Genomic DNA, 17,874 nt, shown 5'->3' on the forward strand with positions numbered 1-17,874 from the left:
CTCAATATCACGATTAATCACTGATTAGCGCTGCAGCAAGCATAATGGTACATGATGTATGGTTGTTAACATAAGCTATGAAATGATGGAATGGGTGACGTGACGATATGGTGTCTTGTCTTGTCACGGAGGTCATACAATGTTAAGTGTGGTCACTGTTGGATGAGGGAACAGTGATCATGGAAAATTCTTGTCATGACATTGTGTCCGTGGGTAAGACACTTTACACACAATACCCCACTCAACTCAGATGTGAATGATTCCTTGACTAAAGGCAGCAATTGATATTGTAAGAGTGTAAGTACAAAAAAAAGACGCCTAACAAGAGAGTGGTACTCACTCACACTCAATCAATCCTCTCCAGGCCTGCTGGCACTTGAGGCGATGCAAGGTATCTCCCTCTGGTCCTTTCAGGAGCTATTCATGGGGCCATCTCAAGGGACAGACCTCTCCACAGTACGTCTCCAGGTCTCCTTGGGGCGGCCTCACTTCCTCTTTCCTTGGGGTGTCCATCACAGGGCCTTCCTTGTCAGTGTTATATCATGTGACAGATATGCCCCAACCATTACCATCTTGTCCTTTTATTGAGACTCTCTAAAGACTCCACTTCCGCTCACTCTCAGGTCCTCATTTGAGATTGTATTCGGCCAGAATATCTTGAAGATTCATTGTTAACATTTGCTTTGGAGTACTTCAAGTTTCTGGATGATACTTTCTGTGGTCTTCCAACACTTTGACCCATAGAGCAAAATGCTCAAGACATCACTCTTTAAAATATTGATTTTTGTGCTTGAATACAATCCTGTTGCTCTCCAAATTTCTTTATGGGAAGCAAATGTCTGGTTTTCCTTACTGATTCTGGTTTTGATCTCTTCGTTGCAGGCACAATCTGTTGTCAGGTTATTGCCCAAGTACGTGGATTCTTGAATATATTCCAGAGGATTTCCATCAATAAACTCTGTGTCTTTGATGTGTTGAAGCTCATGACTTGAGTCTTATTGTTTACTTTTAGTCCAATTGAACTTGCTGCCGTGTGCAAACTTTCAGTCTTCTGGCATATATCCTTAACCTAATGAGATATTAGTCCAATGTGATCTGCGCAAACTAAAACTTCAAGTGTAGATGTAAGACCCCATAATATTCCTCGTTTATGTCCTTTGGCCATGTTTCGTATCAGTCAGTTAATGGCCAAAGAAAATATAATGGGTGAGAGGATCCAACCTTGTTTGAATCCAGAGTTCACGGTAAAAGGTTCTGTTAGATTATTGTTATGAACAACTCTGCACTCGAAATTCTTGTAGAGAGATTGGAGAACATTAACCATTTTCTGTGGAAAACCATAATGCCTAAGTATCTTCCACAGACTGTCTCGATTAACGCAATCGAAAGCCTTTTCAAAGTCGATAAATGCAGGGAGCTGTTTCACTCATTTAATTTTTCCAAAATGTGTGGAAGTTCAAAAATGTGGTCTGTGAATGATCTACCTCTCCTAAAACCTGTCTTTTCTTGTTGCAGGGTGTTGCCTACTGTATGATACAGCTAAATACGCATACTTTACTGGTCAATGAGAGTAAAGTGATACCTTTCCAGTTACTACAATTTCCAAGGTCTCCTTTCTTGAGTACTGTGTAATATTAAAATATGGTTCCATATGGCCTGCTGGGCCATAAATGAAACGTTGATGAAGCGCATTGAGCATGCAGATTCCGTGGAAATGCATTATATAGTATTTTCATATTTTTATAATGCTCTAGAATAAGTTTTCACATTGCAATTACATAGTTGTCAGTTGTAGCAATCCGCTTGGTACATATTACAAATTGAAATAAATATGGCATGGAAAATAAAATAAATTTACATAGGTATGCTACATACCTCTTTCCACAATTAAAGAATGCGATGCATTTCCGAAGTCCAAATTCGATAGTCCTGCTCTAGGGATTTCTTGACCTTGAATGGACGTCAAATATGGAAAGTATCACAACTTGGATTCATAAACATCTTCCCTACGGCACCAGATAGCTTTGACATCTCCACTTTCTTTACTTCTTTCCTGAAGGTGGACTTCGGATTGATGATTTTAAAAGATAACAGCCTATTTGTCTGCAGATGGGTCAATTTTGTATTCATTAAACGACATTTCCTTTTTCTTTTATTTAGATTTTTTTGCTCTTTAACTTTTGATAAAAATGACAGGTTAATTTTTTTTTACATTAATTTATTCCGTACATATTTATGAAGATTTGTATAGATTGCATACATAATTGAGTTGTTTTTAATTTACATATCGTTGGCAGTTGACAATCAGAATTTGGTGCATAAATTTATTATATTTTCAATTTGAAGTAACGAAATACTGTGATACTGTAACAAAAGCATCTAAACGATCACTATTTCACAGTTTTCCTGGGTGGGGTTCCAGACCTCCTATAGTGGGCAGGGAGGTACTTACTGTGTCTTCTTTCCCCATATATCTGTTTTCCAACTTGATTTCTGTCTTTGTCTTGGAATGGGATTACTTGGTTTTGTCCTGGCCATTTTCTTCCTTTTTACTGGCACTAATGTGTTGCAAGCGCCGTAAAACCCTTAAAAACAAACAAACAAAAACACAGTATTCTTTTCACTCTGCATTTAGGTGCGCACAACTTAAAACCTTCTGGCTTCTCTCCTTACTTATTTCTATTCGGGATGGAAATGGAGGGGGTAAAGGTGTTTTTTTTTTACCTCTCTGTAATGTACTATTGTAGTTTTTAGTTTTGAATATATTGTACTTTGTAAGAATTTGAGTGAATTAATTGCCGTGGGATCATTTGCTTTTTTTCTGGATAGAACTTTTCGGTAATATGTATATCAAACCAGCATATATTGATGGATTGCACATGGATTCCTCTGTTTCCTATTGTGCCAGTTATTCTCATTGTCTTACTTATTTTCTGGGGTTTTTAAGTTCAGATATTCAACTTTTCCCTTATCAGCTTCTTTTTTACTGCTGCAGAAATAATTTTAAAATGGTGCAAACGCCGTAAAACTAGATGGGGTCTTCTGACCTCCCAAGGTGTGGAAAGAGGTCACTTGCTGTATCTTCTGTCCCCCATATTATTTGTTTTTCTTTTTCATGTTGCCGCTGTCTTTTTTCTGGATTGAGATTGCTCGGTTTATTTCCTAGTACTGGCTGGGGGTCCTTTAGCAGTGTTGGAGGTGGAAACAGTCAAATGTATACCACCATTTTTTGAGAGATTATATTTTTCTCCTTGTAAAAAATCTCTCTGTTATATATATATATATATATATATATATATATATATATATATATATATATATATATATATATATATATAGTGTGTGTGTGTGTGTGTGTGTGTGTGTGTGTGTGTGTGTCCGAGTGGTTAAGGCATTGCACTATGACCGGGAGGTCCCGGGTTCGAGCTCCGCTTCAGGCAATTTCGTTTTTTCTATTGAGCAAGATTATTAACCCCCAATTTGCTCACTTGGACAACATGGGTGATTCCTGTTGACATCAGACATCTTGTTTGATGAATTATCTATAATCCTTCGTGGAATCCTAGGCGACGATGTCTTATGATGTCGTGGCGGAAGGGCATAATAATAATAATAATAATAATAATAATAATAATAATAATAATAATAATAATAATAATATATATATATATATATATATATATATATATATATATATATATATATATATATATATATATATATATATATACTATTGTAGTTATTAGTTTTGTAGACATTTGAGTATATCCTTCTTGGTGGGGTCCTTTGCTTGTGTCTGAATGGGACTTACAGGTAATGTCATAATAGGAATATCGGTGGATTGCTCGTGGGATCTTCTGTTTCCCTATTTGAACCATTACTCTTGGTTTTGATTTTTGTTTAGTGCTTTTAACTTCAGATCTACGACTTTCCTCTATCATCTTCATTTTTACTGGTGCTGAAATGACCGAATAGTGTCGCAAGCGCCGTAATACCATTTCATAACAAAAACAAATAAAACGCTATAATTCGGTCGGGGGAGTCCCTCGAAAAGTGCAATTAAACATTGAAAATCTAATATCTCTTTTTCACTGTTTCATCAGATTTATTTTTACTATCTAGCTTTGTTGTGATAAAAAAAATTTCCGGGGCACAGTAAAGCTCCCCAAAACAAATAATGAACTGTGTTTTTATGCATCAGATTATTGTCTTGTTACGGATTTTCGAGTTTTGTTATTGTTAAAATTGTGTTGTATCATTGTTGGGTTCTCTACGATACTTTTATGTGTATTTGTAACAATTTCGCTTTTTATGAATAAAGAATTTATTTATAAGTTGTGTCAAGATATCTGCATGATTTGCACCCCTTTCCGAAAAGACAGCATAACATGTTATCAATCGTCTCAAAATGGTATTATGTCGAAGTGCACTCGATGCTTACAATTCAGATTTAAGCTTAACATGAAACATTTATTTGAGCTTACCTAAATGCCTTCATTGAGAGCAATTATTTTGGTTTCTTAAACTTCAAAAGTTTTATATTCCCTACTTTTAAACGTCTTGATTTTAACTCAGTTTTCTTGGTCATGTTCATAATGGCATAATACCAGATTGATATAGTGGGTCACATATTCATGTGCCCGTATTCCGTTACTTGCTGTGTCTTCTATACCCCTCTATCTGTTTTCCAACTTGCTTTCTCTCTTTGACTTGGAGTGAAATTACTTTGTTTTGTCATTTCCCTAACAAAGTCCTTGAGAGAAACAGTCAAATGTATTGTTAAAGTTTTGGGAGGTGATATTATTTTCATTGTATATCACCTCTCTGTTATGTATTGCTATATGTGTTGTTTTGAATGTATAATGTAAGCATTTGAGTGTGTTCCTCTTAGTGGGATTCTGAACTGGTGTCTGGAAGAGAGACTTATAGATGATCTCAAACTAAATACATTGATAGTATGCTTTTGGAATCTGCATCCTTGTGTGGTTTCAAATGTAAATCTATAATTTTTGTTGACTATCCCATTTCATCCTTTTTACTGGCGTTGATATAACCTAAATATGTTGTAAGCGCCGTTAAACCCTTAGAAGGTCTTGTACTGGTGTCTGGGTGAGACTTTTAGGTGATTTCAAACTAAGTACTGTGATAGTGTGCTCTTGGAATCTACATCTGTTTCCTATTTGAACCAATTCCCCTTTGTCTTACATTTTCTTTGGTGCTTTAATTGTAATTCTAGAACTCTCATTTTCTTCCTTTTTACTAGCGCTGATATGACCTTAATGTGTTGCACACGCCGTAAAACCCTGAAAAACATAAAAACAAAACAGATCTTAAAGCAGACAGAAAGTTACACGGGTAATTTAAATGATAGATAGATAAATAGATTGATAGATAGATAGACACACACACACACACATTAAGGTATATATATATATATATATATATATATATATATATATATATATATATATATATATATATATAAGAGAGAGAGAGAGAGAGAGAGAGAGAGAGAGAGATGAGAGAGCCAAGGTTGGCCTCCTCGACCCATGTGTGAAAGTCGAGATCCCCAACCATCTTGGCCTTTCGGTTAATGTCTGACTTAACCGTATTATACTGTATGTTGGTAAATAAAAGTAAGTGTAAAAGTGACGAAAAACGCTAGTATTTGTTTCAACATCAACACTGGTTTATTGCAACTTGTAGCTATCAAGCTAAAGCTAATGCATGTATTAGTAAGTAAAAATAGGTCAAGTAACTAGTTTAGGGAAATAATTTTCTCCAGAGTTTTATTGGACTTTCACATCATAAGTAACATCAAATCCATACACAATTTGATTTAGTTCAATTCACAATACTTATCTTCAATTATAATCCAATTCATATATAATGATCTGTCATTTTAGAACCCTCGTCTATTTTACAAAACATCTAAGACTATTTTTCTTCTTATTCGTCTTGGTATCTCTTCCATTTCTTTAACAAATTATCTCTTATAAAGAACTGATTATCACAGTTCCAAGAATTTCATTATACACTATTTTGAATGGAATTCGTCGCAAACGAGGCTAAATTATAAAAGTTTGACTTGCCAGTGGTACTGTTATAATATAAAGGATTAGAAAACCTCTAATAATAACAACAATAATAATATTAATGTTAATAATAATAATAATAATAATAATAATAATAATAATAATAATAATAATAATAATAATAATGATGATGATGATGATGATGATAACAATAAATCTAATTTGATGAGGTGTGTCTCAAGAGGAAGTCAAGATTATTCGAATTCATAAATATAGATATGATTGCTTTTAACCAAAGGGAGAATACCGATAACAGTATTTTCGGGAAGATAAAGTAAAAAGTATCATTTGTGAGTGTATAAAAATCATTTTGTTGGTGTCCTTGTGATTTATAACATGAAATATCCAAGGTATTATGATCGTTGTATTACAAGTGGCTACATAGGTTGAAATGTTTTCAACAGAGATACAATTTTTACCCCCGAAGTATAAAATTTTAGTTCACAAAACTTTTCTTCAATTTGGACTGAATTTAACATGAATAAGAAGTGGGGAGGTAACTTTGTAAGAATGCTAAATCATATCCAGATAACAATTGAGTGAACACTCTCAAGCAATCTATTTGACACCTTTTTTCCCTTTCTTCGTTGTCGACTATATCTAACGAAGCAATACAAATTTCTATGTTTCATTTCATGAAACAGAACACTTATTTTTCTCTTAAAGTCGCCATATAAACGATATGGAACTTAGCAGGTTTTGAAAATTAACTCCTCAAGTGTTGTAAAAGAAGCATAATGTATATGATCTCAGAAAACTGGATTGCCAATTTAAATAATCTACCGAGATAAGAAAAAAAATATAATTGGGCGCGTTGAATTCCTTTATGTATCTGTGACATAAAACCCATATTGATTACATCGTTGAATTGTGTATCACTTCTATACATGGAAACATTCGGTACATGATTAAGAAAGAAAAACAACTCAAATAATACAATATGTATTTCGTTGTACCGTAATGTTAGAATAGTACCTAGAATAAACCCCATTTTATAAAGAAATAGTTCAAATGTTTTGATAAAACAGGTAAATGAATAAATAATGAATAGATGTATACATAAAGAGAGAAATTAACACAGCGGGTTCAAATCTTTGCCAACAAGGACATATTTACAATCACTATGTGTTGTGAATGAAATACGGTATCAAAATGGACTATTTTTCGCATTGCAAATGACTACCACCCAATGATTAGGTATAGACAGATTGCTTCATTTCGCAAACATTGCCAGGTAACCACTGAAAAGTGCAAAACCCCCCCACCCCCCCCCCCTCAAAAAAAAAATGTTGCGAATTCCATTTAGGTGATATATAAATAAATGACACTGTATGAGGAAAATATATTGCTAAATAAACACTTATTTTTTCGTTGTCATCTATTTCTACTTAGTAATAAATATTTCTGTTTCATTTCATGTAACAGATAGGCGAACAAATCGTTTATAAACATACAATTTAATGTGTTGTCACTATCACATTATTTTATCTACATTTCTATTGTAAATCATATTGGAGAATTATTATGCACATACAACAGATTAATTTTTAAATAGTATAGTAGATCTACCGTAAAATATACAACGTTTCGATTACTAAAACTAACGATTTACAATTTTATATGATTATAACACATTTATATAGAGCAGTATTTTCATGATTCCGTCGTAATTTCTAATTTGTTGGCAAGTCAACCCAACCCCATTTCTTTCTCTCCCAGCGCCGAAGCAGTTTGGGTCCCTTATTAATTGGCTCACCGAAAATTAAATTCTTATTATCTGATTTCATTTGGTAAATATTTATTCCATTTAAGTCTGGAGAGAGAGAGCGAGAGAGAGAGAGAGAGAGAGAGAGAGAGAGAGAGAGAGAGAGAGAGAGGGGGGGGGGTGCTAAAGATGATTGCTCCATATAGATGTGCAAATCTCCAAGTTTGTATTCATCTATACATACTATACATCTATTCACATTTAATTTGATAAAGCGGGATTCAATAAATAAATAAATAAACAAATAACGAATACATAGATAAACGCCATTCGTCTAGATCAGCCAAAAAATTGAATAGAAATTAAATGATGTCTTCATTGTAACTCGAGGGCTTCTCAGTGGTGTACTTATGTATTGCCCTCCTGGCCAAGAACGCCATTGGTAAATTAGATAGCTTATAGTTTCACGTTCCACGGCGTTCCCTCCTCTTCTTTAAGGTCTTTGGAGAACTGAAATACAAACAGAGAAATTCATTTATAAAATTCATTACACCCACCTCCTTTCCAATCATTAAACCAGATAGAACGTCCTTCACGGCATCATGTGATATGAATTTATTTGTGTTATGTAATTAAAAAACAACAACTAAGGAGCAGGCACCGATGTAAGATAAAGATCTGAACAAGTGTGTTTGAGCCTACTCTGTGGTTGTAATGGTAGCACGTCTGATCGGTAATCGGAAGGTCTGAGGTTCGATCCCCAGTCGAGGTAGACTGATGTTTTGGGATCTTTTTTTTTCATATATTTTTCTTTCTTGCTTTGTTTGGCACCTTTCATACACACTTGTTTAGATCTTTGTGTTATGTACTATTTTAAAACTGGGCCTTTTGCTGACCCACCCGACGTGTTTGGCAACATCGTCCCAACCAACCTACAGCCTTCGACGAAAGACGTAAGACTCTGAGGACAGATCTTCGTTTTCTTTCACGTCGTTCGTCGGTCGCTGTAGATTGGAAACGTAATCGTTGCCTTGCTAATATCTGCAAACATATTGTTATAGCCAAGCAAGCCATATGGCCATAGAGTCGGAACCCGCTGAACGATTATTTTTCCATTCTGTTTTTTTTCTTTTGATTGTGCGCTTATGAACCCCATACCTCCTAATTACTAAAAAAGAGTGATAATGGAGAGGGTTCGGATGGGAACCATACAGACAATGGACGTTTCGGGTACAAACCCTTCGTCACCACAACAATAAACAAATGAACGTGGAAAACAACTAAAATAAAATGGAGTATAATTTGTATATTATGTACTCAATGGTGCGAATGAAATGTTGGCGTCGCGCGCCAGATAGTAAAATGGCGATGATCTTAACTTTTGTTGCCATTTTTAGCAAACATAGATTATGTCGTCACCTTCAACATTATTGTCATCATAATGTTCCTTATAACGTACTTACCGATTTTGGTCCAACGATTACAAAGCTAGCACTGTACGTGATCAATAGCACCGCCGTTCTCTTTAATGACGCAACGTAATCTCTTTTTCCAACGTGAAATGCACTCAATGGTTATCCCCTCCCATCATAAAATAATACCTTCTCTCAAGGTTTCTTCTGTGAATTCGGATCTTTGTCCACTATAAACCTTCTCGGTCAAAGAATTCCAAATTGCGTAATCCATTGGATTCAGGCCGGGTGATTGAGGCGGACAATTGTCTTTCTCTATAACAGGAATATTCTTACTCTGAAGAAAAGCTTATATTCTTTTGCTTATATGGGATGTAGCACCATCTTTTTGAAAAAGGAAATTTCTTCCTGGATAAAGCTGTTCACAAAAGAATTTCTTGCAATGGTTTTATGTAATTATCAGTATTGACCCCAGTCTTTGTTGTGTCAATGAAGTGAATTTGGATCTTGCCATTCCATGAAATATCAGCTGAAACCATTATTTTCTTTAAAATCGATTTTGTTAATGATATAGCCGCTTGAATGGTATTTGTGATTTTTTTGTCCATACATTACATCGTTTTGACTATTTTTATGCACTTCTAACATGGAATCCTTTTCGTCAGTGAACACAATCATTTTAACGTCATCTGTAGAAAACCTATCGAGTAGCTATCTTGCTCTATGTATTCGTTTATTCAACACACTGGTAGGCTATCTGGATGCTCTTACACGCTTAAATGCTTTGGAATTTAGTTCTTTTCGAATGATATTGTGCACACATCGCAAGAAGTGTCTTATTTTAAGAATTACAACGCGCAAATACCACAATAATTTGCATCATCTTTTCGCCGATATCGAAATTTTAGGCGGTGTTACATGATTGTATATTTTTCAAATACCGCTCTTTAATTATTTTGATATTATGCAGTTTTATTAACAAAGAATAAAACTAATAGAAGTGAAAATGTTGAAAAAATATCTTTATAACTATTTACAACAGAAATAAATAAACAGCAGCGCGTTATAATTTTGGTGAAAGTTGAAAGTCTGTACGATTTCCAAAAAGAAAAAAAAAGAGGTCGATAAGCTTAAAATTTCCGGAAAAAGTGAAATATTAGTTCGTCACTGTTAAACATATAACATAAAAACATAATTCAACTCACATGCGTTTGACTATAATTTCAATTTTAGGCACCGTATTCACCCGTCCAATGAATGGAGAACAAAAGTGTGATGTCAAAAAAAAAAACAAAAACAAAACTGGTTCTAATCTTATTGGAAGTGTAAAACCACTCTTCCGGAGGACTGGATACCTACCTTGTATAATTGATCTTCTGGTTTCAATTAAATGACATCTTATTTTCTAGCCTGATCGTCAATAAAGATCATCCATCGTCGCACTTTTACGCCCGGAAATCCTAAGAATCTGCCAATATATCCGGCTGAGGTACTAAAATAGTGATGCCACCTTATGATTCAATACAAAACCTATTTATTATTACTTCTCAGAAGGACTGGTCATATACACACTTCCAAAGAGTTTGGAACCGGAGGAGTAGAGGGCGTGACGTCACGATTTCTCTGTCCTATTGAGTAATATGACGGGTATCAAATAACGGGAACATACAAACCTTTTCAGCAAAGCAATCTCCACAAGCCATGCGTATCTTGTCTGGTGTGGCTGGAGTATCCAACCTGAAGAATCCAGCCAGTCCATTTTGTTGCCGAGCAGCACTGATTGCCTTTTTCACTGCCACCAACACAGATGTGGCCAGGCACAAGGGGGGTTCGCCAATACCCTGAAATTAAAAAAGAGGGAATCTGGACATGGACTACACACACACACACACACACACACACACACACACATATGGTAGGCATCCTTCCGTCTCAAGAGACGATGGTTTGCGCCCTGTATGGCTTTAGTCTCATCAGTCTTGTTGAGAGCAACGACGGATGTGACTCAGCAGACCAATCCTTGCATGGCAGTCTCTACCGCAGTTGTTGCACACATAGTTTGACTGTGTGTTTGGTATTTGGATCTGCTGCCTCTCTTTCCTCCTTGCTATCCTCTCCTCAAACTTCATCTTTCTCCTCTCCTCACCTCTCTTCACTCCCTCAATCACCGCATATCTCCAGCCGCTGCGGTCGTCAGCAAGCGACTCCCAGGTGTTTGAGTCGATGCCTGTCAATTTCATGTCTCGTTTGCAGACATCATAGAAGCGCAGAGCTGGACGGCCAGTTGGTCGCCGTCCAGAAGCTAGTTCACCGTACATGATGTCTTTGGGTATGCGTCCATCGTCCATCCTGTGTACGTGACCAAGCCATCGCAAACGTCGCCGGCAGAGCATGAGATGCATACTGAGGGAGTTCGCTCTTTCTAGCACTGCATTGTTAGTGAGTCTGTCCTGCCACCTGATGTCGAGAATTCGTCATAGACAGCGAATGTGGAAGTTTTCCAGTCGGTTCTCCTGTCTGGCATATGTTGTCCAGGATTCACTGCCATACAGTAGGCTACTGAGTACACATGCCTGGTATACTCTGAGTTTGGTATTCAAAGTGAGTTGGTTGTTGGTCCACACTCTCTTGCCCAGTTGTGCCATGACAGCGGCAGCTTTGGCGATGCGCTTGTCTAATTCTGCATCAAGTGAGAGGTTGCTCATATATATATATATATATATATATATATATATATATATATATATATATATATATAGTATGCGCTTGGCTAAGAAGCTCATAACATTGCCAACCGGAAGTATAACGGACCAACACACAAAACTGCACGTTTATAGTCTGGTTAATACAGTTAAGTGAGAATTACTTATTAACGCGGATGGCAAAAAACAATAACAAAGACCTGAGTGACGTCAACTTCGAACTATCTATATATATATATATATATATATATATATATATATATATATATATATATATATTATATGCCGGGTTCGAGCCCCGCTTCAGGTACTTTCGTTTTTTTTTCCTTGAGCAAGATTATTAACCCCCAAATTGCTCACTTGGACAACATGTTTGATTCCTGACTGTTGACATCAGACATCTTGTTTGATGAATTATCAAAATTCCCTCATGGAATGCCAAGGCGACGATATCTTATGATGTCGTGGCGGAAGGGCATAATATATATATATATATATATATATATATATATATATATATATATATATATTATATATATATATATATTCAATTATGACCACAAACTTTGTGTACAAGGGTAACATGAAATATCATGCATACGTTTTGAATAACTTTTCATTGTTTGTTTCCCCCCCCCCCCCCCAGCCAATCTGGTGAGACTATGACAAAGCCAATGAATATCAAGTTATAAATGAGGGTGTGAATAGACATATACTCAATTTTAGATCTAAAAACCGACATTGTTATGGGCCGACGTGTATGTATATACAGGCCTGACATCCGAACGCAATTATGGGCCTAGTTTAACATTGTTGTAATGGACAATATTTTGCGTCACATTTTGAGATTTCCATTACAACAATGAGCCCATAATGAATTTTGGTCTTGATTTTAATTGGACATCCACAATTCCGAAAACGTGCGAATTTGAACAATCTAAATTTAAAAAAAAGCCAGTTTTTAACAGCACATGTTGGCTAATTGTGTGGCATCTGAACTCGGTGACGTTTGACTTGATTCTAAAGGGGTCTCTGTTTATTTTAGAATCGTTCAATTCTAAATTAAAAGTTGATTCCAAAATAAACACCCCCCCCCCAAAAAAAAAAAAAAAAAAAACAATAAAAGAAAACAAACAAAAACAGAAAACACAAAAAAGAGGATAAAAATCCCCCCCCCGCCAAATAATTTTTTTCTTTTTAAATAAAAAAAATCCCCAAAATGATTTACTTCTTTCAAGTGAAAATTATGAGCTTCTTTCTTTTGACAAATGAATCAAATTGTTTTAGTGAAAGCAATGTTTTGTTTAAATTTACACCTAGTAATATCGGTGTCTTGCAGAGTAAAATGGGAGATATGCACGGCGAAATCTAGGGAATTTTAAGTGGGCGCTTTTTCTGACAAATGTCGGTGGTGAAAAAGCATTTTCTAAAATGATTCTTTAAATCAGATAGATCTAGCTTAATTATTATTTTTATTTTGCAAAATATATTCTTTGACAAAACCGTTGGCTTCTAAATATTTAAGAAAATAGGCAAGCTCATGGTGTTAAGTTAATGTTTATATGTTTTTACCTTTTTAGTTGACCTCATTGATAGTTTATAGTTATAATTCTCTTGTTTTATATCTTTATCTATCTTTATTTTAAATTAACTTTATTTTACACCACGATGAACCCGATGACCCTTTTCAATGCAAATATTTAGCTAACTAAAACCACTGAATTAAAGTTGAACAATAACGATAAAAATACAACCAAAATAACACTCAGAACATACCAATTGCTCAAATGTCAATTTGAAAAACAAAACAAAAACAACCCCCCCCCCCAAAAAAAAAAAACAACAAAAAACTGCGCAAATGAGTACAAGTGAAGAATATAATGCGCAAGTATCACCCTTTCCCTGGAAAAAAAATCACTGCTCAAGTTAGTATTAATGCGGCTTCTTTTTGTAATCGTCGTGTCTTGTTGTGGCGTTAACTTCAGTGGAAGAGAAACAGCCAAGCATATCTATATTATGTTATGTATACAAGTGAAATTTTATTGATTTTGGTGTGAACTCCAAACTTGTTATGAGCTAAGATTACAAAAGAAATATATCTATCTAGAGCATTTCTATGGATTGATAATGACCAAAGCGCTGCGCCTTATGATGTATTCTTTATCAATAAAATATGTCAGCAGTTTACCTTTGACGAATAGAGGGCCCTTGGATTCTCACTGTCCTTGAGGAGTGATACATTGAAAACTCTGGGTATATTCCCGAATGACGGTATTTTATATGTGGAAGGACCTTTAGAGACGTGGATACCCTCAGGGGAGACTTTGTAATCTTCCAGCATATACAGGCCGTATCCCTGTTGGATAATGGGTCAATATATTATTTAGTTTGTCAATGGCGATTATTAGAGGCAATGTGCCTGACATGCTTAGACATCATAATGTTACCCAGGAACCCCAGGTTCAAACCATTCGCCAGGCTCTTTCTTATTTATTTTTCCTTAAACAAAATTATTAACACTAACGGTGTTTTTTTGATGGATCATCTACAGTTCTTTATGGAATGCCTGGACTCTTACAATATTTGGCACATTAACCAGTTAACTGTCGTACTCTGGAAACACACTTATTTAAAGATTAGGCCAGAAAACTCGTCCTTCAAATAGAGATTGATTTAAATGCCCTTCATCTTGGCGAAAACTCTCAAATCTGGGACCTCGTGAGGTATTTCTCATCGATAGAGCTTAGAAAAAAATTGGATTAAATCATCCATATGCTTCAAATTTTAAAATTCTTTCATGAGAATGTAGTTGGTGAAAAAGCGAAAATCACGCATATAACAATTTTTTGCCTTTATTCGCTCGGGTCTTTATAGCTCGCGACATCCGACGGGTTTTGCCAGATCACTTCACAACTGTTCTTGACGCTCTTTACAAGGAATTCACAAGCCAACCCATAGGAAAAGACATCACGTCTGTGAGACGCTAATACTAATATAATTATTAAGGATATTGACAACGCTGTAACCAATTGGGTCTAATTTTACACCTGAATACGCCAAGAGAATGTGAGTAAAAAGCCTTTTATAAGGACTCTCAACTTTGCGCAAAATTAAGCAATGTCCGAAAGCGAATGTCATGCCACTAGACCACAAAGCCTCACCTGGACAAAAGCTCCCTCAACTTGCCCTATGTCGATGGCTGGATTCAGGCTGTATCCGACGTCCATAACAATGTCGGTCCTCAATACCTGGGGAACGTAGATGATACTGAGGTGGATGATGATGATAATATAAAATATGATGATGATAAAACTGATGGTAATGACGACAATGATGATGATGCGGATGATGATGATGATGATGATGATGATGATGATGATGATGATGATGATGATGATGATGATAATGCTGCTACTGCTGCTGCTGATGATGATGATGGTGATGATAACAATAATAATAAAGATTATTATAATGATAAAATAATAATAATAATAATAATAATAATAATAATAATAATAATAATAATAATAATAATAATAATAATAATAATAATAATAATAACGACATGATAAACTTCTGTACGGTAATAAATTCTCTTCTATAACAGATTGTTAAGTTACCTTATGGTCTCCAGTGAGGCAATCAATCTCGACCTCAGTACAGGCAGCTCCAAAAGAGAAGTAGGTGAATGGGCTGTTTTCCGCCTTGCTCCAGTCTAGACAGACGTCTGTGATTGAATGAAAACCACAGGCGGAAAGGGACACCTGGTCTTTGTGAGCAGATTGGGCCTTGGATTGAAAACAAATTAATCAAAATTTTTTCGACAAATCTATCTAGAATTTGAAAACATAGATTACTTTATCTCATCTCATCTCAACCCATTTTACCCAGGAACAAACCGAATATGGAATTTCCTGTCCAATATATTAAAAAAAAGTTAATGGCCAAATGGATTTGACCGAGACATAGATAAGATTAAAATGAAGACTCAAGTAAGCCCATTTGTCCTCAACCAACGAGCACTTATTTGCAGGTCTAATATACATTTAATAGTATACATTTAGTATGGGATTTCAGACCTGCTTATATGTATACGCTGTCCTCACCACAGTCGCGACTTTCTCCGACTGCTCCGGGTTGCAACTGCAGTGATAGCTAAACTTTTCAACGTTACCAAAACCTATGGTAGAGGTACAAGGAAATAAAGTTGACTAAATTCTTGAAGCTATAGTTGCAGTTGAGAATTAAGTGACAAGTCCTTTCATAAAGCTGGCAATATGATGGGCATGGCACATATTATGGCGATGACGTCGATCAACCCATTTGTTATTGTTTTTAGACCACTCGTTGGGTGATTAGTTGTCCATAAATTATCTAAATCTCTTAATGTTAAAGGTTACACATACAGTTTTTATGTATCGATGCGCTTGATTTGGAGGACAGAACTGGGGAGTATTTCGATTAACCCTATTTCCATACTAAAATAGAAAGTCCTATTTCCTGATTTGGGGTCCATTTGGCCCCCATGACTTGCAAAGAGAAAAATACTAGAAAGTCCTATTTCCTGATTTGGGGTCCATTTGGCCCCCATGACTTGCAAAGAGAAAAATACTAGAAAGTCCTATTTCCTGATTTGGGGTCCATTTGGCCCCCATGGCTTGCACATAGTAAAATACTCGAAAGTCCTATTTATTTCTTATTTGAGGGCCATTTAACCCCCATGATTTTACTACGGAAAAGTCAGTTAAAATCATATTTTCTCATTAAATGTATATAGGCAATATAAGTTTACATCATTTTGTTGTTTTTGTTGTGACATTATGCATCTATTTATTTAGTGACATAGTCGTGTCAATATGATCCACAACTTACTAGTAGATGGCATCTACAATAATTGACTTGGTAATTTTGTTTCCTGTTTGCTGTCCAATATGATGAGCGCCAGTTTCAGTTACCTACTTTTTCATCAACTCTAATTAAGAAACATCCAAGTAAGTACTAACTCATTACTTTTTTCCTTAGATGTGTGATGTATGAAGATTATTCTGACACCTATCCTATGTAACGAAAAATGAATTGATATTATCGCTAATTTTATGATTGTAGTACCAGCTAGAATCGCCAAATATGAAATGATGAAACAATAATGGATAAATGAGAGCGCTAATACTCAATATAATGTTTCTTCCAATACTTGCCTTACTTTCGCTTCTCGATTATCTTTTATTCTTGTGTGTACCCTACCTAACCACATATTTGTTTGTAACTTCTTATGACAAGTGATTTATTTTCTTGTACCGTTATTCAATCTCGAGGTGAACTAAATTAGCTTAAATGTCTACATTATGTTTCAATCATATTGTATTGATATTATTGCTTTAGAATTTTTGAATCTGCTAACTAAATGATTTGTATGTTGCTGGGTGTTTTGTTTTAATTTTCAGCCATCTGTTGTGTGGTCTAAATTATGTTGCATTGGACCTAAACCATGACGAATGGAGAAAGTGTAATATCCTTGGTAGTTGGAATGCTCAGATATACATTGAGTTGCAGTCTGCTGGGGCAACCCCAGTGCATGAGGAAGGTATGTCACCTACTATTTATTTAAAACTGAATGGTACCTATTACATTTATCTGTGTAATGGTTGTTAGCTCGAAGTTAATAACAGGCATCATATGAAATCTAATATGTTTGCATTGTTGGCTAGTTACAATGGGATAATGTGTTTAATTTTTGTTTTTGTCGTGTGTTTTAGTAATTTCTTTCACTCCCATGATACCTTCTATGAAAAATATTATGCTGATCTCCAATGAGAATATGAGTTTCAATTCTGATTGTTAGAATGTCATTTCTCCAAACAGTAACAGCATTATCAAGTATGTTTCTATTGTATGAAATAGTAAAATAAATATTAAGTTGGTGTAAGATTAGCTTATCTTTAACCAGTGAATTGACAGAA

General features: G+C 35.3%; 1 protein-coding gene across 1 annotated transcript in view; it reads right to left on the minus strand.

The window, feature by feature from the left end:
- Positions 1-8,129: 8,129 nt before the first annotated feature.
- Positions 8,130-17,874, minus strand: part of LOC144976974 (xanthine dehydrogenase/oxidase-like) — a 74,180-nt gene continuing 64,435 nt past the window's right edge. Inside the window, exons 31-35 of the mRNA XM_078921630.1 lie at positions 15,535-15,702; positions 15,076-15,162; positions 14,103-14,270; positions 10,886-11,053; positions 8,130-8,310 (exon numbers count right to left, since the gene is read on the minus strand). Of these exons, the coding sequence (XP_078777756.1) occupies positions 8,257-8,310; positions 10,886-11,053; positions 14,103-14,270; positions 15,076-15,162; positions 15,535-15,702 (645 nt within the window). The 3' untranslated portion in view covers positions 8,130-8,256. The remainder of the gene's footprint in view (positions 8,311-10,885; positions 11,054-14,102; positions 14,271-15,075; positions 15,163-15,534; positions 15,703-17,874) is intronic.

Source organism: Berghia stephanieae, chromosome 7 (genome assembly GCF_034508935.2).
Source record: "Berghia stephanieae isolate SIO BIC M18660-M18661 chromosome 7, UCSD_Bste_1.3, whole genome shotgun sequence".
NCBI classification, from domain to species: Eukaryota; Metazoa; Mollusca; class Gastropoda; order Nudibranchia; family Aeolidiidae; genus Berghia; species Berghia stephanieae.